This window comes from Drosophila simulans, chromosome 3L (assembly GCF_016746395.2).
Source record: "Drosophila simulans strain w501 chromosome 3L, Prin_Dsim_3.1, whole genome shotgun sequence".
Lineage (NCBI taxonomy): Eukaryota > Metazoa > Arthropoda > Insecta > Diptera > Drosophilidae > Drosophila > Drosophila simulans.
In genome coordinates, this window is record NC_052522.2 from 3510572 (window position 1) to 3535585 (window position 25014).

Sequence of the window (25014 nt, forward strand, 5' to 3'; positions counted from 1 at the left end):
CAATCTATAAGTTCAGCCACACCTGTGCGTTTCTGAAGAACTGCGTCTCTCCGCGCTTCTCACACCGCTTAGCTTACCTTTCAGCCACAATATGTGTATAAAGCTCTTCGCAAAATTATTCCCACTTTAATCAGAAATCATAGAATTCAATGCTCGGTTGGCAGAGAGCATTCTGCAAATTTCTATGTTATGCTACACAGTCCCACCGCTAACCCCTTTTATGTGCTCATCATCGATTGTTGTCTGACTTTTAGCCATTTGTGGTGGCGCGGGCCTTAACCCATGCTCTCCGCTGTTTGGTGGCGCGTGACTTTGAAAATCTGCTTTCACATATAGATTTCCATTCCGTGGCATATCTCACAGACTTATGCCTGTCAATGCAATGCAGACAGTGTGCAGACCGACAAAATAACAAAATATGATGCTACGTGATTTGGTCGGCGTTTGGCTCGAATCCCGATTCCCGATTCCTGATTTCTGATTGCATTTCTGCAATTGTGAAATATTTCTGCCGCATTGATTGCGTGGGCGAATAAAGCTGGATATGGAAATGTGGAGTTGAGGGGACCGGGAGACCGGGGCCAGTTCTCCAAATTGGTTGCCATTTGGTTGTTGCTCCGTGAAATCCACTTGAGCGCTGCCTGCTTGAGTTGGGGACGTCGACGCCCACTTGCTGCCACAAAAAGCGTAAACATTTAATTTCCATGTGCCACGGGGAGCGAAACAAATGCAAAATAAACCAAGTGTTAAATATTTGACATGGGGCACATGACAACAGGAGGCGAGATTGCAGAGGAGTGGCCGCCACTCACGTCTAGAATTTCTTCTTCAGCCTAAGGCTAGCAACTTTGCTGCATTTCCTGACAGCTCAGACTGTCGGCATTTACCCCACAAATCTAGCCAAAAAGCCCACCCAGCTGTACACTGGGCTGGAAATAGGGAAAACGAATTTGATTCGAACTCAATTCCGAATACAAATAACAAATTTTAGGAACCTATATTTGCATGAACTTTTTTAGTAACAGGGCGCCTCTCTGCTCTTCTCAAAAAGTTGTGCTAGTAGAAAGCACTCATATATTTTCTTTTTCGATAAAGTAATCTGTAAAATTTACTTCAACTTTGCATATTCCTGAAAGCACTGTGCTCTTTTGGCCGTGTCATGTGCTTCGCTAATGACTTTTGCTTGCTGGGCAGGTCGCCTCCTCGTCATCAAGGGGCTTTCCCGGTCTTCAGGAAAATGTCAGTGTCGGCGCCCTCGCACTTCATTATTTTGAGTTTCCCAGCGCTCTCACTCTGCCATAATTTCTCCTTTCTTTTCACTTAAACTGGTTCAAGGTGTTGACTCTGTGCATGTGTGCTCACAACAAATGTGGCACCTGCATCGAGGTAATGGCTTCCTTGTACTCTTCCTTCCATCAACCTTCAGCCCAACGCGCCCGTGTTTTCCCCTTCTCGTTTATTGTCTGTCATGTGGCCGTAAAATGATTTCCTTCTTAGCCAGAGTTTTCTGCGCGCTTTCGCCCTGGAAATTCTTTTCCATATCTTTGCACTTGACACTCTTGACTCGGCTGCACAGTTTCGCAGGCACAGTTTTAATTACAGTTTTGCTGAAACTGATCCAAACGGCAGCAGACATTCCTCTAGACATTCGTGTTCTGTTCATTGTTCCAGTTTGTTGTTTGGTCTGCCGCTCAGCCCCGCCCACAATTTACAGCTTTTGGCTATTGTCTCGCTTGTTAGGGTCTGGCCGGCATTTTTCTTTTATTTCCCTTTTTATATATATATACATGTATATATTTGTTCCTTTTTCACATATTATTGTGTGTTTCCTCTGGTGGAAATGTTTGCTTGGCTGGCTGCCTGGCTCAAGAAGAGCAAAACATACACTTGGAGTGGGAAAAGCTGCTCAAAAAGTCAAAAGTGGATGGGGGGTAATAATAAACCACGAAAGGCGCATACCAAGCGTCTACAATTACCGTTGTACATATAAATCTTGAGTGGGGGAAAACAGAAACAGACCAGGAAAGGCCGAGAAACATATTCCAATAAATTGTTAGAAGGACGTGGAGCCCAGGCAAATTGAAAATTATTTTCCATTATTTTTTACATTTACCCTGACCACGGGTCAGTTCTTTTCTAACCAGAAAATGTTTGACGCCTTCGCAGGAAAGTTGCGAACAAGGCTAATTCAAATTTACTACCCGTTTGTGCAGAAAGAGAAAACAGAAGCCGTTCTCTGCGCTTCGCACTAAGTTAAGGTAATTTACTACGCATTTTTGTAGCAGCTCATTTCTCTAAGGTTCTTAAAAACTAATCCGAACTTAATACATTTGCGTGAAGGAAGGCAACGTGTTTTTCAATTAGTAAACCTGAGCCCAACGATGACTCAACTTTCATTTAAGGAAACCACTTCAATTAGCAACTTGTCCGAGTGTTCTGGGAAAAAGTTATCGTTTCCATTAGCAGGAATTTTTTTTTTTTTTTTTTTTAATTTTTATTATTTATTGAATCTTCCCTTTGTGTTAAGAGACTAACAATAAGTGTTCAAATCTTAATCTAACTTAATTAACTTTCACTTAGTGATAGTTTTTTTTTTTTTTCATTAATGCCCTAATAAGTTTATTGCTGGGCTGGGAGGTCGTTGCGGTGCAGCCGGCTTTGACTGCATACTCGGATTAGTTTTCTTGCGAGGGGATTTGTATGGGTGGTCAGCTTTTCGTTATACTTCGTTTTTTTCTCAGCTATTACTTCGATTACTAATTTGATTTTTAGGTCTCTGTGTATGTTTTCGTTTCGAAGGTACCACGGCGCTCCAGTGATAATTCTCAGAATTCTTGACTGTGCTCGCTGAATAATGTCTATGTTACTTCTGGATGCGTTGCCCCACAGCTCGGAGCCATAAGTCCAGATAGGTTTTAAGACGGAGTTGTATAGAAGAGCTTTGAACTCCAGACTAAGTGGAGAGCGAGCATTTATGAGCCAGTGGAGGTTCCTTGCTTTAAGTTTAAGATGTTTCGATTTGGCTTCTATATGTTTGCGCCAAGTGAGCCGCCTGTCCAGATGAACTCCCAGATATGTTACCTCGTCGGCTTGTGGAATGCATATGTTATTCAAGACCAGTGGTGGGCATGTTTGTTTGTTTAAGGTAAAGGTAACCTGCTTGCATTTTTGAACATTTATTGAAATTCTCCAGTCGGCAAGCCATCGTTCTACAGATGTTAAGTGTCGGGATAGGAGTGCCGTGGCTTTTATTGGGCATTTCGAGCGACTGAGTATCGCGGTGTCATCGGCGAACGTGGAGGTTATTAGATTGTAGTCTATGGGGAAATCCGCCGTATACAGGGTGTATAAGATTGGACCCAGTACACTGCCTTGCGGCACTCCAGCTTCGATTGCGCAATCGCGTGAAGTGCTTGTATCGCATCTTATTGCAAACACTCTGTTATATAGGTATGACTTCAGTAGCTTATGTGTGTTTTGGGGCAACAGCTTGATTATTTTAAACAAAAGTCCATCGAGCCACACTCTGTCAAATGCCTGCGCGACGTCTAGAAAAATGGCTGTGCAGTATTCTCGATGTTCAAAAGCAGTACGAATTTCTGACGTGATTCGGTTGACCTGTTCGATGGTTCCATGTTTTTCTCTAAAGCCAAATTGATGTGTTGGAAGTGTGTTGTTTATTCTAAGATGAGGGCTAATCCGAAGGAGTAGCATTTTTTCAAACAGCTTTGAAAGACATGTTAGTAAGCTTATCGGTCTATATGATGATGGCTGCGTTTTATCTTTTCCTGGCTTTGGAATCATTACTATGGTCGACTTTTTCCATTTTTGAGGGAAGTATCCAAGCTTGGCGATTGCGTTGAACAACAGGCAGATGTGAAGAATAGCACACTTTGGGAGTTCAATGAGCATTCTTGGAGTTATTAGGTCGTAGCCAGGCGATTTTCTTGGGTTCAGTTGCTCTTTGATAACCTTTGCTAGTTCACATGGTCGGAATTCAAAGGGTTCTTGAGGATCTAGATTGGCTGCTATTAAAGGAGGGAGAATAAATGTGTTGGTAGAGGGATTTGGTCGGAATACATTTTGTAAATGGTCAGCGAAAGCACTGGCTCTTTCTTCATCACTTCGAAACCAGGTGCCAGAGGGACTTCGGAGTGGCATAATTGGCGCTATTGGAGTCTTTAGGTTTCTGTGAGCTCTCCAAAGAGGGTACTTAGTGCTGGTGGGAGAGAGTTGCTCGATATATGAACGTTGGCTGTTTTTTTCCTCTTGTTTGAGAGCATTGGTAAGCCTGCGTGTGGCTATCTTAAGCATGTGCTTAGTAATTGGTGATCTATTAGACTGCCAATCCCTTCGTAGGCGTCGTTTATCTAATACCAGCCGCTCGATTTCGCGATTAGTTTTGATGTAGTTTGGTTTTGCATACGTCACTGGCGGGGTTGAAGCCTTTGCAGCCGAAACTAAAATGTTTTCAAGAGTTTCCGTTGACTTGTCTATATCCTCCTTTGTAGATAATGCCGTCGTTAGTTCTATGTGTGAACAGACATACTTTTGATACCTTGGCCAGTTTGTTCTAAAATTTGTGAGTCTATACGGTGGGTCGACGATGTGGGGGCGAGTTAGCATATTTAGAAAAACAGGTGAGTGATCTGATGATAAATCTGCTAGTGCTTCGGCGGTGACCATGTTGCGGGGGACATGTTTAGTAATTGCAAAATCGATCAGGTCTGGGATTTTTCTTGGGTCTGCTGGCCAGTATGTAGGCTTACCCGGGGATACATAGTCTAGCTTGTTTTCTGGCTTCGTAAGCGCATTGTACAATTGCTTACCCTTTGGCGACACAAGTCGAGATCCCCAATGGGTGTGCTTGGCGTTATAGTCACCCGCTGCGATGAACCTGTCACCTAGTGTGTTAAAGAATTCCATGAATTGATCCTCAGAGATTGGAAAGCGCGGTGGGCAGTAGACTGCGGCTAGAGTCGTTGAACCATTGTTGAGTTGTAAGGCTATGGACGTAGATTGTAAGTAGTTTTTGTCAAAATTGTTTAAGTGGTGGTGTTTTATGCGATTTCTGATGAGTATTCCAGTGCCTCCATGAGCTTTACCATCTGGATGATTTGTACCATAGAACAAGTATCCTGGTATATGAAAATTGTTTTTATTTGTGAGGTGCGTTTCTGATAGTAGCATTACGTCGATGTTTTTTTCGTAAATGAACTGTGTGAGCTCTTGTGTATGCCGTGAAACGCCATTTGCGTTCCACAGAGATATCCGTAGGGAAGCCATTATGGGGATTTTGAAGATACAAGAAGTTGAATCAGGATATTTTGGTTTTTCATGAGCTCTTGCAAAGTATTTTGCATGAACGTCATGAAGTCTTTCATGCTTTGCTGTAGGGATAGCATCATAGCTTCGATGCCACTTTGTTGTGTTTGTTGGATGTTTGTCGGTGTATGTTCGGAATGAGCAGTTCTTGTCGGTGGGGCGGGCACTTCTAGTCCGGATTTTAGGGCGCTAGCGAAAGAAATTGTTGGAGTAGTGCTTGGGACAGTTAGGGGTGGTTGAAAAATCGGTTGCGGAGAGTAGAAATTGACTTTGTTGTATGTATGTGCTGTGGCAATACGTTTGTTTAGGCGGCTCTTCAATTCTTTGTACACCACACAGCCTCTGTAGTTTGCAGTATGTTTTTCCCCGCAGTTACTGCATTTCTTCACAGACTTATCGTCCTTGTTTTTGGGGCAGTTTGCGGTAGTATGAGGTTCGCTACAGACAACACATACGGACTTAAGGGTGCAGTATGCCTTGGTGTGGCCGTATTCTTGGCAATTAGTACATTGAACTGGATTGATACGTTTGTGCGGCTCCTCCACGGTGATCCTCCGATGTAGCAAGTACTGTAAATTGTATATTGGGTGCACTTCGTTTTTCTTTAGTGCCTGGAGCTCTGGTTCGAGTTCTATTTTGAATAGTGGCTGCGGAACTTTGTCTTTGTTTAAAATATTAATAGCTGTCTTTGCAGAAAAGTTTTTGGCCTTCAGAGCCTCAATTATCTCAGCTGGTGTCACTGTTGCTTCAATGCCCTTAAGTACTACCTGTAGCCCTTTGCAACTTTTTAATTGGTATGTGTAGTAGTTTTTACCAGCATCATTTAGGTATTTAGTCACTATACGGTGGTCTGCTTCTGTTTGGATCTGTAGTTTTATTTCATGAATATTTCCTTTTTTAAGTGGGATAATGTGGAACTTGCTGTCACCAATCAAAGCAACGAGTTTATTTACAAGTGCATTTGTACTTTGTTCTCGTATGAAAATTGGTGGAGGCCTGGTCTTTTTTGGTTCCCCTACCGTTTTTTCGTTGGGTTGTTCGGTCGCAGAATCAGCCAAGATAGCATATCGGTTTGAATTATTTACTGCAGAGTTTTCATTGCCGTTGTTGGTTCGATTGATTTTGGGTTGATTACCTGCCTTATTGTTTTGAGGGCTGAGCTTTCTCTTGATTTGGATGTAGCGATCCATGCCAGTCTGCACAGTCGAAATCGACTTCTGCTTTTGTTTTGATTCTTCTTTACGTGCATTATTGTTGTTGCAAACGATCAGTGCTGCTGAATTATTTACAGCTGGCACAGCGATAATTAGTTGGGCCGCTGACGAAGTTGATGTCGTGGCAGTTGCCAGTGAGGTCACTGCACTCGTTATTGCAGTGTTACAGTTACCCGGGACGGTCGTTTGGCGCTGCGAGAGGAGCGGGGTAGGAGAGGCGGTCTCTTCGCTCCACGACTTGTGAGCCGAAGCAGGCAGAGAGGGAGAGCAAGAACGCGGTCTGTCGTTCGCTGAGGGCAAAAGTTTCGAGTTAGTTGAAGGTGAGGGTGCTCGATCACCGATTTGCGGTGAGACGAAAGAAAAGTATGCATTGTTGCGTTGTAAAGAGAGCCGGCGCTCGTCTTGTTCACATTGTCGCTGAGAACGTATGTCGTTTTGATTCATTGTTCTAAGTCCACATATAACAATTACCAGAACAATATGGAATAATTATTTATTTTAGTAAATAATTACTATAGTCAATAATTGTTAGTTGTGCAAACTGCACTTTACACTTTGTGTTTAACTTTCACTATACTGTTGTAGTTTTTAGAACTTGCTATTCGTAGCTTGAAAGAAACACGTCTCCACCCGAAGACTGTATGCCAGCAACTAGCAGGAATGCCATGGGTTTATTTACAAGTAAATAAACAAATGATTGCATGCAAATGAAGTGCACTGCGTTGGTGATCAAAAACTGAGGCCTTGCAGTCAAATCGCCCAGCAATCGCTGAGAAAATACAAAAATTTGTCTTCGCCCTGAGATTTCTGTGTCGTCTGCATATCGATGAAGTTGGGCGGAGAAGTCATCACGTCGATGCTGATGACAAACCAGATGGCGGTGGCAAATATTGACAATGGCCCAACAACCAGGGGCAAGAACTCTCTTCTGCGGTTAACCAACCCGACCGCCAAGCACTTGACTGACTTTTGTTGCAAATTATTATTTTTATTTTTATTGTTATTATTGTTGTTGACTCTCCTCCATCTCCGTCTCACGGCTGTCGCTCAATTTGCATTTGGCCAGGTGGAGGAGCGGTGGCACAGGACTTGCATTTCAATGACAATATTTCCTTTCGCCATCTTCCGATTGCCTCGAGTCCAATGCTCTCCGGTCGCCAGAGATGTCCGTCGATATGGGAATCAAATTTGCAATTTAATTCGTTATAGGTAAGGAAGTATGAAATGGGTTTATGGACACAATATGATGTGATTATATTTACTAATGTGACTCTTATGACAGTCAGGCTCTTCAGAAATTATGGTATTTAAATCGGATACATTTACCACGACTGAATGGGCGGAGCTTCAGTTTTAATATAACATATCTACTTGAAAACCAACTCCAAAACTATTTAATATGCCGTTGATACTTTTGCAAACTCTTTGCCAACTCGCTCATCTCTGGCTGGCAATTTGCCTTTGGTTAGTTGCTTGGCTGGCGTTTCATTTTGATTTGATTACATTAGTTGCAAGTCCCAAGCTCCGCTTTCCACCTCAGGGATATCCATTTTAAAGTTCATTTACCCACCTCATCTCGTCCTGCCTTTTGGCCTCCGGTCGAATGGCTACACTTCCGTCTTAGTTATTTACCCAAGTGCGGGGATTTCTAGTTCGTTTGTCATTCAGACTCCTCCGGCTTCTCGTTTTTCCCAACCATCCGCAGTTTTGAAAAAGTTGATTTGCTTCTTGGACAAGTTTCCTCATTTCTAGTACAATTTTTTGTGTGCTGCACTTGTTTTGGCTTTTACAGGAAATTTGCAAGTCATAAACAAGTTTTTGCTTTTTATTTTACTTGTGTGTGCCGGCTCCTTTTGGATTACTTCCCTTTTTGGGCATATTTTTTAAGGTTTTTGTTTTAGTGCGCCGCAATGAAGTCGTAAATTTGGAAATTACTTGGAAAAAAGTTGTTCAAACTTTTTGGCTTATTAAAAACTGAAGTTCGTTGCGGAAATAGTTGCTGGCCAAATGATAAATAATTCTAGAACTTCGGATTCTCTTCTAGAATTTAGAAGTTTGTTAAAAATCCTAAGGTAGAGATTATACATTAAATATTTTATTGACTTCCTTTTTCAAAATCCAAACTCTGATTTACACTGATTGCCAAACTTTCCAACCTCAAATAGATTTTTTACCATTTTTTCCGTGTTTTGGTATTTCCGTGTGTGCCGTAACTCATTTGACTGAAAGCTTTTCGGTGTTTCGCCAGTTATTCTCGAATGTCCTTGAGTGTTGCCACAAAAAAGCGTAAAACAAAGAAGCAGACAAGCCAAAGCGAAAAGTTGTTATAGCCATCAATCAAAGTTGGTCAAAAAAAAGAAGGAAGGGAGGTGAGAGCCTCTAGTGGGCCAACATCTTGTTTCCTTCGCCTGCAGAAGAGGCGGCATATCGTTCAATGTCATCAGGACAGGTGTTGTCAGTGGGTTAAATTGGAGGTGTGCAAAGTTGGAAAGCAAACATTTGTTGTGGCTGAAATTAGCATATGAGTCATACTCTGGCTGGCTTCGTTTGCCAGGCCATTAATAATAAACAGTAAAAAACATTTGGGCGCCCTAGCAAATATCACTTAAAAATTATGAAGAGAGTGCGCTGAATTATTATTATTTGCCAGTGAAATATTTGCACTTCACACGGCAAAAAAATGTCAAAGCATTATTTAAATAACTATTAATATATATTACTTTTATTTAAAATGAATTGTAGTGCAACTTTTGAGTGACGAGTTTCTGGCATAATATTTTCTTTATATTAAAGAGACTAATTATTTAACAGCTATGATTTTTCCAGGTGTGTAAAGACGATTTGAGGGCTTGTTTTGCTGGCAATTAGCGTAGAAGTGCCGGAGCAAGCGAGTCCTGGCAATCGTCCTTTCTGGCCACTCGTAAATTGTCATTCGCAAACATTGCACATACGCTCAGTTGAACTTTACAGTTAGATCTGTTCAGCTTCTGTTCTTTTCTGGCGTGCTGATTTTCAGTTATCCCTTGGATACTTTTTTTTGCAGCCCATTTTCGAGTTGACAATTTGAATAAAAGCCCGGCTGGGTGTGCAGTGAGCATGTGCTCTTTGCTAGCAACTCTGGCGATTTGTATTTGTGTCTGCCTCCTCTGATGCATTGTCAGGACATTATTTATAGCACTTTGACTAGCTCTAATGGATTGCAGATGAGGCTTTAACTTCTTAAGTCTGGACTTACCAGGCTTTAATAGCTTAACTATTCACAGAAGAGTCAATATTTTTGGATGTTGGCTTTAATTTCTGTGATTTTAACTAGTTCCTATCACATAATTCACAAACTAAATAGAGTGTACCCCCCTTTCCACTTGACATGTTGGCTTGCCTTAAGCCTTTCCATTAGAGCACTGCATCTTGTGCATTTTCATAATTTTCTTTTCCTTGGCTTTTCATCTTTTCATTTCGCTCGCTGCAATGCAAGCACACACATTTCTGAGCTCGTTATGCACAAGAAAAATACGCAAGAGGAAAACTTGATTTGTCAACTTCTTCGCCCAACAATGCCTGTTCTTTTTTGCAGTCCGTGTGTTTTGTATCTTAAGCCAAACAATGTCAACATTTTTGCCTGACATTTTGCCAACGAATTTTCCTTACTATTTTGCCCCATGAATTTTCTTTATCATTTTGTTCATTTGTATGACATAACTGGAATGTTTTCGCTGTCATTTGATAATATTTTCTTCGCCTTGAAGTTATTTCCCTGAGCGTGGGAATTTCGATTTGTTGTGGCATGTGTTTTGTGTGTCCTGGAAACCTGTAATTGAATTGCTGGAAATTATCGATTGTCTGTGTAATGTCGTAAAATCCTTACATCTGCCCTTTGCCCTTTGCACTTGGCGCCTTTCTCGCACTCTCTGCATTTTAAAGCAAATCTCTGGGAGAATCTTGTCTAACCCGCATGTAACTGTCAACTTTGCTCGGGGGCAACTTTGTCTTTGGCCTTCAAGGTGCCTCTTCACCCAAAGCCACCCCCTAGTTTTCTCACCCACCCTTTTGTCTCTCGTAGAGGAAAACTTTGTCAAACGACTTTCGCATGCATTTTTAATGCAAAGGCCAGCTAGAAACGGAAAAAAGTTGAGGCAAACAAGTTTAAACTAACTGCCTGGGTGGCAGGTGAGTGGGCGAAAAGAGGGTGTTAAGTGGGTGATGGGGTGGCTTCATATTCGCTGACGCAATGCGACAGCAGCAAAGTGTACAAAAAATGGGTTACACATGCCCGGCCAGGGTGAACCCTTCTCTCTTCCGTTGACCAGCGGCCAAAAAAGAGCTGTAAGCCGGGAAATTGAATTACTTTGCTTGTGCACACGCCCACTTTCCACACCTCCCACCGTTTTGCGTCCCCCCTATTGAAACTCACATGCACAAAATAATCGTTTCCGCTTGACTTTACCCCAATTATGTCAAATCAAATTGTTCACTCCCAGGCCACCGGAAAATTCAATGCAAAGAATAAACGCTTAACCCTTCAATGACCCCACAAAATGTGACCGAAAATCAAGAAGAATTCCAATCAAAATAATTCCCAGCGGGCAGAAATCAATAGGGGTGCTTTTAGAGATGCTGTACCTTTGGTTTATAACTAATTGCACACAAAGAAATTGTATATTTCATAGCTACTCATAGTCCACTAATAATTCTCAGTGCACTTCGTTGCCTTTAAATTCATAGGGTAATTGAAACATTAACTTTGGCAAAACGGCAGCCCATTTTTTGTCGCAGATTTAAATTCATTTGGGCAGGGAGGCGGGCGAGGAGTTGGAGTGGAGTTCTTAAAGCGGAGTTCCGAGGAAGTGGCCTCGGGGATTGGGACATGAGCAACTGCAAAGAGCTGGGGCGACAACATCCGCATCGTCATCATCAGCGGCCTCAAAGGAAGCACTCAATTTATGCAAATCGCATGTAAATCTGTTTGAAAGCCCGCGTTTGCTGAAAGGGCAGGAGAAATGCAAGCCAAATTGTTTGCCATGAGAGGATGCCACTGAAGGATGTTTAATACTCAAACTTGAAAAGTGTGAATATCGTGCGTTAAATGCGAACTTACAGTTTGAAGACGACTGCCGAGAATTGCCAATAAAATGGAAATGCGAAATCTAATAAAAGGAAAGCTGCGAAAGAGACATATGTAAATAGATAATGGCCCGGCTATAAAAAATAATGAACCAAGACGTGAGCACAAGTTGTTTTCGGGGGAGTGAAAAGCCAAGAAATCAGGGCATCAAAGCTGAAAATGAGAAAATGCCAAAGGAAATATCTTCTAAATTGAGAATCGATGGAAAGGCATTTAAGCTGCTAAAACAAGCAGAAAAAAGAATGAAAGCATAGTTCAAGTTCGTTAAATCTTTTCGGGTTTAAGGGTAGGCTTTAAGAGACTGAAATAAAGTTGTCTAAAATACGGATCTTGTATATGCATTTAATTATTTTCAATGTCTGAAATGTAATATAGGAAGTTTAACATTGTTTAGAACATTAAAGTTCTTCCACCTTTAAGGAATAACCCTAGGCCATACCCACCCATATCATTCTTCAAAATCCTGTTTAGGGCTGACTGCATTTGAAGTGCAGTAGGTAACAAACAGGTTGCAAGGAATAAAGAAGCCGGGCTAAAATAAAATGGCAAAAGGGGCAGCAGGAGCAGTGGCAATCGTGCAACAAGGACTCCCTCGATAACCGGGCCTCTCCTCGTTTTTCGGTGGCCTCAGGTGATGGCATTTTCCACCCCCTTAACCCACGTTGCCCCCCATGCCGCTAATGGAGTTGGCTGCTGCTTCGTTTGAGCTCAAAGTGCAGACACGTGCCACGCCGGGCTTTTTATCCCAGTCCACGGATCATGGGCCCACATTCGCACAGTCGCTGCGAAAATATTGCCCCCACCATGACAGTTGTCGTCGCCTTCTCCATTTCGCATTCGCATGGTTGTAGCATTTTCGGTGGTTCAGTGGACCAGTGGCGAACGCACCGTGACGGATTTGCATGGCCACCAAAACCTGAAACCACCACCTCAACCACTCACCACCCCAAAGCACCCACCCCACACATACATCACTCAAAATGGGCATAACAAAATGCACTCAAAACAAAATTCAAGATTTATTTTCAGTATGCTTTTAAAGAAAATTTTATTATAGTTTCAATGGTAAAACCAGTTGTTAAAAAAAATGCATAGCTATTTAGGTTACATTTTATTTGTTAGTTTTATATATTTTTATTATTTTTCCCAGTGTTGTAAATAGCAACCCTCTTTTTGGGAGTTTTCTTCGCTGCTATCACAAGCTGCCACACGTTGGCATTTGCAACATTCAACATTTTGTTGCCATGTTGCTTATCAGCCAGGCAGCACTGTTCCTGGGGGTGGTTTTGCATAATATCAGAATGGACAAGTTGGGGAGCTTTAGGAGGACCTGGAATCGATATGAGGGAACCCGTCTGCAGTTTGCGGTAGGCACACAACGGTATGACCAGCTCCAGAGGTGGACTTCCAGCCGGAGACCCATTCCGAGGCTCTTGAAAACAACCCAAACTCCAAAGCAAAGTTAAATACTCGATAAGCGAGCTCGCCTGCCTTGTTTTCCTTTATTTGCCCTGTTTTTTTCGCTTATGATTTATATAGAAAATTGCCGGGTTGCCAATGACAGCCATTGATGTGAATTCAGGGTGCGTTTTTGTACAACACTCCACTTCCACCAGAAATTGTCACCAAATATTGCTTCAGCGTATTTTGTTTCCCAGTTTTCCCATTTCCATTTATCCATTTGCATTTCTTTTTTCACTTTTGGAGTTGTTTCTATTTTTAAACCAATTAAAGTTGTTCCAACTTGCAGCTTCCTGAGACCCGACAAGCTAATCCTCGGGTTAAAAGGCTTCGCGAGGGCCTGTGAAACAAATTAATATTTATTTTCATTAAAGCTGTCGAAAGTTTTAAATTTCATTTACCGAAAACGGGTACTCTTCTCGGTTTGCAGCTGGAAAGATTGGAAATTCAATTTCATTTTCTTTCGCTTCCTGGGCGGTCCCTCTAGATTGACATGTTCAGGTGATGGAGGAAAGTTTCAGGAACAGATACAAACAGATTTTTGCCTCTTTTTTTATGGGCTTTTGTCGGCTAATGAATACGGAAGTTTGGTTGGAGCGAAAAAATAAAAAACTCCCCACAAAAGTTGTATAAAAAAGTTTTAAATATAGAAAAGTCTTTAAAAGATACAGTAAAATGCATAACTATAACTTCGGTCAATACTTTCCACATATAAAACTTGATACCCTCAGAAAGACAATATCTCTGCACCGATGAAAGGCACCATTCACATTGCGTGGCATAGAAAATGGTATACGATTTCCATTTAACACCTTCGTGAGCGAACTAGATAAACCCACCGGGGGCAGCTAGGTGTTAAGTGTTGAATTCATGGCTAACATTCACTTTTTCATGCGGCTACTTTTTGTTCACGTGCCCTCAGCAAATGTGTTAAACTAAGCCAAATCGCATTAAATTTAATATAATTTTGTGATTATCAAATTTGCAACTCTCGCTCATCCAGCAGCATCATCATTATCATTATCGCCATCCTTCGCTTTTGAATGCTACATCACGTTCGCCGCGCATTGTTGAATAATGAATAATCTGTCATGACAATTGTCAAGTCTTTCCCGACTCTGTGGGTGACATGGAAATTTAGCTGCAACAATTTTTTCCCGTCTTTCGCCGGCGTGTTGTAAATCAAATTTGCGACAGTTTTCCTCATTTCCTGCACACACAAAAACAACAGAAAGTAATGCGGCAGCAAAAAAACAGAAACACATAAAAATCGTAACCAAATCATTAGCAGTTCATAAACAAAACGAATTTATTATAATTTGCATACTTAAGTTGATTGCGTGATTGTTTTGTGTGGCTTTTATGGAGGGGCCTGATTGGTCAGTGAATGTAAAACTGTGCACTATATTTATCTCGGTATTTAGCCTAATTATTACATCTATTTCGAAACTGTTATTATCTGGCTTTGCGGCTTAAGCATTTCCCAGAATTGCTTAAAGCAAGTTAAAGCTCTTCGGTGTCTTTTCCATAGCAATTTCAAGAAAGAACAGACATTTTTCACACTTTTGTATTAATGCATGCATGCCAGACAACTAGTTTAGTGTCAACATTGTATGAGTAATGAGGCTTAAGAGCAACTGAGCTGCAGGGAAAGAGACGGAAAGACTTTGCCGGAAAGAGATAGGAATATATAGAGATGGATAGTCACTGGCAGAAGAAGCCTTTTGTTGCGCCACAAGCCAAGTCACCATCAGAAGCAGTCGGTATTTACACAGAAACAAAAATGTTTAAGGAAAATATTAAAAACAAAGTTTATGCCTTAAAAGGCCTGCAATGAATGATAGTTATAAACAATAAATTTAAAATATCTTAAACAATTATTTAACTAATTTTGGAAGATGAAAAATAGTTGTCCTTTTCTTATTTATTCGTGTGTAATCCAATTGCTTTCCTTGGGCTGCAGGATGTGCTCCTTGCATGTGTAATCAACATTAAACTGTATTTTGCAATCAACCCACACACACACACACGTGCATATACGCGTACTTACGCACACACGTACACTCGGGAAAAAGTTTGACGGCTCAGCAAAAGCGGAAGTGAAAATGGCAAAGGACGAGTGAGAAAATGCCGCTTGCAGGTGTCGTTCCCTTTTTCCTTCCTTTGGATGGTAAAAAAAAAAATCTGCAACTCATGCAAGATGCAAAGGTGAGGGGGTAAAATGCGGGTGTGAGACTCAGAGCAAACACATTATAAAATCTATACACGCTCTAAGCGCACTTTTAACCCATTAACGCCCCCACAAAGCCAGCCTCAGTTTCAGGCGGCTGCTGGCTTAATGTTTGCCAGATGACGTGGCTGAAAGTTGTCCGAACCTGGAAGCACTGGGAGAAAAAACCACCATCTTCGGTTGCGATCTTGAGAAATTTGATAAATCACGGTTATAACAAAGAACTAATAAGAACTATAAGTAATTACAATAATGTTAAAGCTTTAAAATTCCTTATTATTAAAAGAAACCTACCCTTATATTTGTCTACTGCAACTTCGTTTATTTCCATATATATGTATTCTACTCCCCAACTCCCGGAATTTGCCGTTCCTTCCTGAAGAAATAGTGTCAACTTGCGTTGGCGGCATTTTAATGCGAGCACCCCGATCCTCGTTCTACCCCCATTTTTTAGGGATAGCCACCCCAAAGTATTAACACCTCAGTGCCCCGCCGCTTCAGGCTTTGCATTGTCTACTGTTTCCTGCATTTTTTGTTGTCCTATTTCTGTGCCCCACGAACACAAAACGTTTTATCGTCTGTGCATAATACATTTTGTCTAAGCTCAGTGGATGTTCTTATTTCCTAGCTGTTGCTGCGTATTCAACTTTGTTTTTCTTTTTTATATATATATTCTTATGCAATATTTACATTTTCTTTTTCGGCTATGAAGTTATTGACATGTGGTAGGAAGTGCTGGCAGTATATTTTCCAAGACGCTGCATCCAAAAGCCTCTATCTCCGCCCTTTTCGCATTAGCCACACTTGGCTAAACTTGGTTTTTTCTACATTGAGTCAACCGGTAACTGATGTCGTTATGCAATCTATAGAAAAATAGCTATAGATGCCACATTGCAGTCTTTTCAGACATTTTCTTGTGTAACAGCTGCTCGTTCAGTGGCTCTCAAACTTTTGCCCCTTCCCCGCGAATCGCACAAAAGCTGGCTACACTTTTTTTCCATCATTTTTGCTGTTTTGAAACTTTGACCATATTTTCCTCTTTTTCTTGCTGAGGGAGAAAAGACTGCACTCTCAGCTTGTCTCCCTTTGTAATTATTTTAAAAGCGCAACTTGTGCACGTAACGACATTTGTGGCAACCTAAAATAGACAAAGAAAAGCCAAAGGAGTCAGCGATTGCCATTTTAAGAGAACATAAACAAAAGCATTCTGCTAAAGTTGTTTGGCGAAAAAAACTTGGTGTGGGTGAGTGCGTGACTGGGTGGCGCTGAAACTTGAGAACAGTGGGCTGAAATCTACACAAAAAAGGAAAAGAGCGAAGGGGAAGCATTTCAAGGGCGGTACAAGAAGCCCAAAACTTAATTAGATAAATTCCTTTTAATGATTCATGAATTTCGGGGAATGTTCAGCCATTGCCATTCATTAAAATTATTATTTGGAGTTGAAATATGTGCCCGCCCCCCTAATAAATGCACTTTTTTAATAGAGCGAGAAAGTCCTTATTCTTATATCTTCCGAAAGCCAAGTAATCTCATAAAGAATCTGCACCTAGCGAAACTTTTTCGGCGACGTTTGCCGTCTGCGCCAAGTCAAGTGGAGATGCCCTTTCCCCGATTTTCCGCCTCTTCCCTTTCCGGCTGCCAAGTTGCCCCCTAAACCAGGCCAAACACTTAGACACACCCCGCCTGAGCCGCCCACTTATCAAACTTCATATTTACAAACTCCAACCGAAATGATAGAGTAGGGTAAGAGAAAATGTGCACATAAAAAAAAGATATTAATCAAATTTGTATGTAGTGCGATATAATATTTCGCATTTTTAGATACACTGCTGAATAGTTTTTAATACATAATTATACATATTACATTATATATTTATACAGCTAATTTATATTACACCTTTAGCCTGCCTTAGTCTAAGCAGATTATGAAAAACTTTTCCGTGTGCCCTGAAAGGGGTTGCCTTATATTTTGTAAAGTCAAGTGCACTATGGACTTGGAAATAGTGGAGTCGGGGAAATGGCAAGTTTGGAGTCTACACAAAAAAACTTCCGGCGCCGCGGGCCATTAGCTGAAGACCCTAGAGGCCACTTCAAGGCGCGGAGATACAGATAGGAGTGTATATATATATATATAAATAGGAAGATAGGGCACTCGATTCGCAGCGAGATGGAGAAAAGTCAGCGACCCGATAATGATAATGAGTGGAAACGTTGATTATCCCTTGCTGGAAATGCTCCCCGCTGATTGTTATGCAAAGGAGCAAATTAAATTGCTGCAAAAATGTTATCCAAGGAAAAGCCATCCCCGTTCGCCTCACAATCCTTTCGAGCATATTTTGTGCATTTAAAATATGCGTAAGTGGGGGAAGTTCAAGTCAAGTTGAAGTTGAAGCTGAAGCCTTCAACAAATGAAATCCTGGAGCATGCTCATCTGCCAAGTTAACAGACAGTAAGGGAGCTATTATAATACCCATCCAACATCGGGAATAGTGTCTCAAGTAGAGCGGCAATTGTGTCTGCTGACTGCAAGAGTTTTCTTTGGTGCTACCCCCTTTTCGGGTATTGTGAACAATTTCAATTTGCCTCGAATGAAACTGGCTAAATATTTTCTTAATTATTTCCTGCTGACATTTGGATGACTTGAACACGAACGATGAGAGTCGCATTTAACACTCAATTACACTTGGGATATTTTCAATAATTTTCCATAACATTTCATCCTTGATTTTTTGGCAGAAGGAGGGACGTTCAGACAAATTGTTGTTCGCCATACAGCAATCTCTTTTGCAATTTATTCACAGTTTTATTATGATTATCAAGCCGGCGAGAGCGCATTTCGTATTTATGAGTTTTAAATTAAATGCAATCTCGAGGATTGTTCTCTGCCTTCCGGCTCCTCAAATATTTATTGATTTTTGTCAAAAAGGATCCGTTCCTCTTTTCTTATTTGTTATGGCAAAGGATAAGTTTGCCACAGGCCTCTGACAATTTTTGCAAAACGGTTTAGTGGCGAGGATGGGGAAATTTCAGACGAAACGAGGAGTTGGCAAGTGTGGAAAAGTTGGCCCTATTGAGCCTTCAATTTGGCCATGTCCTGGCGCAATGTTTGGCTTAAATATTTTATTTGCCAATGGATATCCTTTTCAGACCCCAAATGTTGCGTGTTCAATTGACAGGAATTGGATGAAGTTCTTGTGGGTTAAGGGTTTCATTCAAGGCGAACAGCAAATACTCTTCCAAAGATATTGAAGACTGAAAAATATGGAAAACCGAAGTAACATCAATCATAAAAATGGTGTAAATCATTCCATTGGATACTTTTATTTTCATCCCATCTGGGATTGCTGTCCTTGGTCTTTTCGTCCGTATATTCCCAGTAATCCTTCCCATTTTACAGGGTACCCGCAGACGTTCAACAACAATGGAAGGAAAATGTGTGTATTTTGCGCCTTTTCGATGTCGGGTATTTGAACCTTCTGCCAGTTGTTGTGTCGCCAAGTCCTCGCTCCTGGTAAATCCTTCTTATATAGCCGACGGGCCTGTCTGATTGTCTGGCTGTCTAACTCCGCATTACCCTCACTTCTTGCCGAAAAAGTCCTGGAGAAGTGTTAACTTGTTTGGCCAAGATTTACAAGTCGTCGTTGATTTCTTTTGCTCACCTTTTTTCGGTGCCTCGGGCGCTGCCAACTAAACTCCAATTCAAATGCAGCTGACAAAAGCATAAATCGGTTTCTGGCAACTGACTTAAACTCACTTTGATGTGCGAATAGACGACGAGGTATGAAAGCCTGTTGTAAATTTCAATTTCTGTCAAAAAGAATCAACTTGAACGGAGACGACAGGACACCTTGGGAAAACCACTTAACCGCACTTAATGCCACAAACAATTTTACAATTTCAACTGTCTGCTGTCTGCGCTCCCCTACCAAAAATTCCCCACTTAAGTGCCTCGGTACATGGCTCTTTTTACAGTCATTAAAGTTAATTGTGTAGTGAAGAAAATCGTGTGGAAAGAGAGCAAAACGGGAGCCACAACTATGACAACACAGAGAAAAATAAATACTAGAAGTAAATAATAATTAAAAAGCTAATAGAAGTCTACACATCTCGTATAAATTATGTTGTATAGTTATTTTCTCCGTGTAACCAACCACATCTGGAATGGTTCAGCGGTTGACATTTCTGCGGTGTGCCACCAAAAACTGGGCTCCTTAAATCCTTAAAATCCATAAATTGCCACACGCCCCGTCTGCAGGAATTTTTCTTAATTAATAATAAGTTTTGAGAGCGTTGGCATGGCAACCTGCGCCCACCTTAGTTGATTACCCCCTCCAACTGATTTTCCCGACTTCCCCTTAACTTTGTGTAACTCAATGCCTTGGTTTTTCACTCGTTAATATTGTTGTTTTGCCAGGGCGTCTGTCTCGTTTTTGTTCCTTGTTGTTTTTGTTGGTGCGGCAGCGCTTCTATTAATTAAATTAAAAAGTTCACAGCCATCGTTGTCGTGAATGCCCCATCCATTCGCACTTCTCATCAGCTCATCAGCATGCAAACTATGCAAAAATAAAAAAAATAATTAAATGGACAGCAAAGCTAATCGAAATGGGTGGGGGTGATTCGCTTTGAAAACGATAACTTTGTTATATTAAAATATAATATACTATTAAAAGAATAAACGACTTTTAATGTTTCTCCTACCTTGGCACATTCCATCGCCCTGCTGGCATCTTTCTTTTGTTCTCGAAATGCAAATCATTTAAACAATTAACCAACCCGTCTGGCCAACTGATTCAATTGAACTCGGCAGACTGATCAACCGAGAAGCCCCCGATGCCCCCCCGATTTCAGTAGTTTAAAGTTTAAACAGTTCATTGGACGCTGCTGTACTTGATTATGTATATTTATTTTTTATATTTATCCACCCGTTGTTTCCCTGTTTTTATTTTTACTTTTTGCACATTCCGCTCGACAATTATGCATTATTTACAAAAGTTAATTGCCGGCGCGCAACAGCATTGTTCAACAAGACCACGCCCACTTGGAGGAGGGCAATTAACAACATTATTGACTCTGTTCGCCGGCACATTGGGAAAATGGCTGGAAATGGGAAAAGGGAGGAGGAGGGGAGGAGGGGGGGAAGGACCCACAAGCGGCACTTTGAAATGCTAATGAAATTGCCTTTTAAAGCAGAATCTGCAAGCTTAAAACTGAAAAAACGAAGAACAGAAAGAGAAACCAGCAGCTGAAAATGTCGTCCTCGGGCCCCCAATTTTTTTTTTTTGTGCTTAATTGATAAATTGATTAAATTGCAAAAAGCCTTAATTGCACAACCACATCAATCACACAGAGTGCAATCCCTCGAAATTTAACATTTAATTTGACTCGGCAAATTGCATCGCCCGCTTCCATTGTCCCGATTCTGCGAAGGAAGCTTCGTTAATGCGATGTATTTTGTCAGCATTTGAAGTGTCACATCAGCTCGGGATGCCGGATTCCGGATTCCCCGTATTCAATTGGATTTGGATTTGGCTTTGTCTGCTCCTTTCGACTGCGGTGGCCAATTTGAAGGATAAATTACTGATTTCGTCTATTGTCTGCGTTCCTGGCTGCGTTAGTTACTACTGGTCAGTGTGGGTTTGAGTGGGGTCGAATCCGGAAAAGGCGATTTTGTAGTTGCAGAGAAAAAAAAAATAGTTGGTATTTAACCAACAAAAGACCTTATATTCATAGCAACAAATGTTGAAGTAGTTCTCTATTTTTCTATATTTTTCCAAGTGCATGCTCTATCGTCTAGTGCCAAACTTATCGCATAAACTCGTTTCAGTTTGAGTCCTAACCATTTGATTACCCGTCGGCTCGTCATAATCATCGAACGTTTTCCCACTATCCCTTTTTATGGCTTTCTAAGGTTGCCAATCCTTTGCCAGCTCAACACTCTCTGAGTTTTGGAAGTTTTCGGGCGCTTTTTGGGTTTTAGTACCCGTTAAGTCCTTTGGGGCGAAAGTAGAAACGAGTTTCATGCGCCTCAGGCATGATAGGTTTTGTTTTGCCCTCTCTTTCTAACCATATATCTCTGTTCCTTCTGACATGTTCCTCTCTCTCTCTCTTTGCTCAGATCCTTGCAAATTTATTGCATTTTCTCGATGAAGTTTTCCGCACTTTTTCTTCGTTTCTGCTGGCCTTTTTCCTTTTGTGGCTTTGCTTTGATTTAATTTGGCCGCTGCTGTTGTCTCTATCCTTTCGGTTAGCCCCATCTCTTTCTGTTTTTCCTGCGATGCTTGCAATTTGCGAGCTTTGTTCAATTGGCTTTTCTGGGGTCCTGCCAATGTCCAAGTTTTGTGTTCTCGCCATGTCCTGTCACTCATGCGTCAGCGGTATTTGTCGGGTGTCGGACTTTAAATCACCCGAGGTCTCTCTGCTTAGAAAACTTTTAAAGTTGAGATATCCTTTTGGCACTGGAGCCAACCTGACTGCCACATAATGCTCATTTCATCTTTTTGGCCTGGCAATCCGACCGAAAAGAGTGTGGTCCATAAATTCGGGGGAAGAACATAACCAGAGTTGATGTAATGCTGTGTGGCAACTCGGGTTTTGCGGTGGCGTTGCATAATGTGCATACAGTCATGGATGAAATGATAGTACAAAACGCATTGTAAACCAGAATACTTCGAAGTTTTTAAATACTTGTAAACACATTCATTAGTGGCGTCAAAAGTCCTGCGATTTATTCTCCTTTCGCATTATATCTCACTAGTTCTATATTTCTGAACACAACTGTAGCATCCCCCGCCTTTCAAAAAATCAACCAACTCCCTTTTGGTTTGTACTTTATGTTGAACATATTTTATTGATTACATTCCCAGCTCCAACATTTCCAACTCCAACATTTCCAACTCCGGCCACTTTTCCGGCGTGTGTTGGCACAACTTTATGAGATTTCCTTGCCCCAGACCATAGAATGATGATTTTGGGGCACTTCGCATTGCATTCTGGACACTCCGCCGTTGACTTGGCAAATAAATTGCTTATTTGTAGAGACGATTTGCGGTAATTTTGTGATTTGTGGTGGGTGACATCATTCATTTGGACAGGGGTGGAACTTCTGTGTTTCAGTCACCCTTGGGTTGCATATTTATCTTGGCTATTAATTAAACATATTGGCCGCCTTGGCTCGCAGCTTATGCCTTGCCATATTTTATTTTTTCTGCTGCCAGATGATGGCCATTGATGGCCATTAGTGGGAAGTGCAAGAAATGGCCAAAATCAAAGAATTTGATGAGGAATCGAAGCTTTTTTCCAGCTACTCTCTTTGTGTCGCCTCACTCGACTTGATTACAATTTATTGACTTTTGCCGGGCAAATCCTCTTGCTTTTTTCTTCGACTCCCTTTTTGGCGACTCTGGCACGCCCACTTGTATGCATATCGTTAGCAAATTGCAGGCTCACCAGGACGCCCGAAAAAAGGATTTGCATGTGTGTGCTGTGCTATGCTGGCGGTAAGCTAATATCCAACCAATTTCCGTTTGACTCGCTTCGCGTTTTCCTCTTTTTTCCGTCGAGGGGATGTTCAGACCAGGTAAACTTGGCCAACAGGGCCCTGCTGGTTTAGCCTTTTGTGTTTCCGTTTTAGAAATTGGAAGGCAGAAAGCGGCGCGTACCGCCTCTCCAGTGTCTTTCCTGATTTCAACCGTTCCGTGTCCTTTTTTCGCCGCTGCCATATAAATTTGTACAAAAGCTTAGCCAATTTTTTCGCCTCTTGTTTGCCAGTAGCTTCGTCGTCGTCCTGAACTCATTTGCATATTCGGCACATTGAAAATACCCTCGATGTTTGCCCTGAACACCCATCCACAAACGCCTGACCATTTACCCCCATTCCTTTCTTTATGAGCTGTGACTATTAATGGTGTTTGGTTTAAGCCGCTCTTAAAGCTTAAATAACTAAACAAATATTATTTTCTTAGGCAAAGATTTTAAATATTTTCCGTACATTTTTCATACTAGCCTCAAGTTGATTGGAAGAAAATGTAAACATCGGCCAGCAAATGTCAGATTCAGTCAGATTCAGTCAGGGCTAGGAGTCAGGAAGAGAGGACCACAATCCGGTGGTTTCACAGCCACAGACCACAAAGAGCTTGGCATATTGACCCGAAAAAAGGGAGGCTGTCCAGTAGGCGTTGATTGGCATCCTGAGACCCGAACTCCTCCGCTCCTCTTTCACCTACAGCTCACTGTCAAAGCTAATGGCCCGAAGGGTGAAAACTGTAAAGTGAAGTTTGGTGGGTGGGCCGAAAAACTGAAGTGGCTTTCCTGCCACTTGAGCGTTTATGGATATTGACATCTCAATGGCCGGACTCGGTAATTTAATTAGGGCAGAGTTTCCCCGGGAGAACGAAGCCGAACCTGAACCTGAAGAGAACTCGAACTAAACTGTGGCTTTTCCTTTGTTCCCTGCTTGCAGCAATTTCCCGCGAAGATGGCGACGAGTCGACGCACCACCATCACCACCACCATCATCATCGCGGTGGACATGGCGGGCACCACAACCACGGTAACAAAGTTCCATACAACGGCTACAATTCGGAGGAATACTTGGACCGACTCGAACCGAATGGCAATATACCCGCTGACAAGACAAATTGCAGATATGGAGGTGAGTTATTTAAATATTTATATATAATGTCGATGACTAATTTGGCTCTAAAATAATGCTACTAAGGCTGTTTGAGTATGGAACGAACAGCATATTTTCTTTCACTTGATTGTTATATCTTTCCTATGGGCAATCTGGCCAAAACTCAAGCGATTTTAGGCCTCATTCATAAGGCTTTGCGTAATTTATCGCCCGCTTGTGCAATAATCTCTCATTTAAGCTGCCCTCCTCCACCGAAACTAATTTAATGATAAGATGCCAAGGCCCTCACACTCCAGATTTCCCCCAGACTGACTGGCAATAATTTATGCCTCCATCTTGTGTGAGCAGCGTGTCTAATTATGGAAGCAAGTTACATTTTCCCGACTTTTCCACATTCCCTTGGTGCAACTGGGAATTCCCTTACTTCGATTTAACGTTATTTTTTGTACACACAGAATAAATGTGTCGCATTTATGCTCAAACTATATAAGATGAATTGTTCTTCTAATAAAAGTGTAATCTTTTTTCCCTGTGTAGCCCCCGCTCTTTAGTAATTTATCAAATTTTTGTCTCATTTAGCTAATGCAAACAAGTTCTTTCTGTTCCATTTCGCCGTTTGAGCTTATCTAAGCGAGAATTTCCGCAGATAAGCGAGGCCCTCTGTCATCATTTTCCTCGCTGCTGTTTTTCTCATAATTGTAAATTGCAATTTTATGCAAAAAATGGTTGTTGTGGAGTTGGCAAAAAGCGAGGTAGACTCGTTGACATTGCCGATAAGCCTGTGAATGTAATGGCTTCATTTGTTGCTCGTGCACTTGAAGCTGTTGCTCCTTGTTATTGTCCTTGTAAAGCGGGGCACTCAACTCGAATATACTTCCATTTTGTACCTCCTTGTATTATATATGCACGTGTACCCTTTGTCTTCCCGATGTCTAGGCCTTTCGGAATCGGGCCATAAAACAACGGAAATGGAAATATTAACAAGCAAGTGCACAGCAACAAGGGAATTATTCATAACCAAATGGAAATT

General features: G+C 41.5%; 1 protein-coding gene across 4 annotated transcripts in view; it reads left to right on the forward strand.

Annotated features, from left to right (window-relative positions):
* LOC6736653 (cyclin-dependent kinase 14) overlaps window positions 1–25014 on the forward strand; it is a 94232-nt gene that overhangs the window by 43515 nt on the left and 25703 nt on the right. For all 4 annotated transcript variants that reach the window (XM_039294006.2, XM_039294005.2, XM_016170794.3 and 1 more), the window contains one exon: window positions 23811–24002. In XM_039294006.2, coding sequence (XP_039149940.1) covers window positions 23811–24002 — 192 coding nt within the window. The remainder of the gene's footprint in view (window positions 1–23810; window positions 24003–25014) is intronic.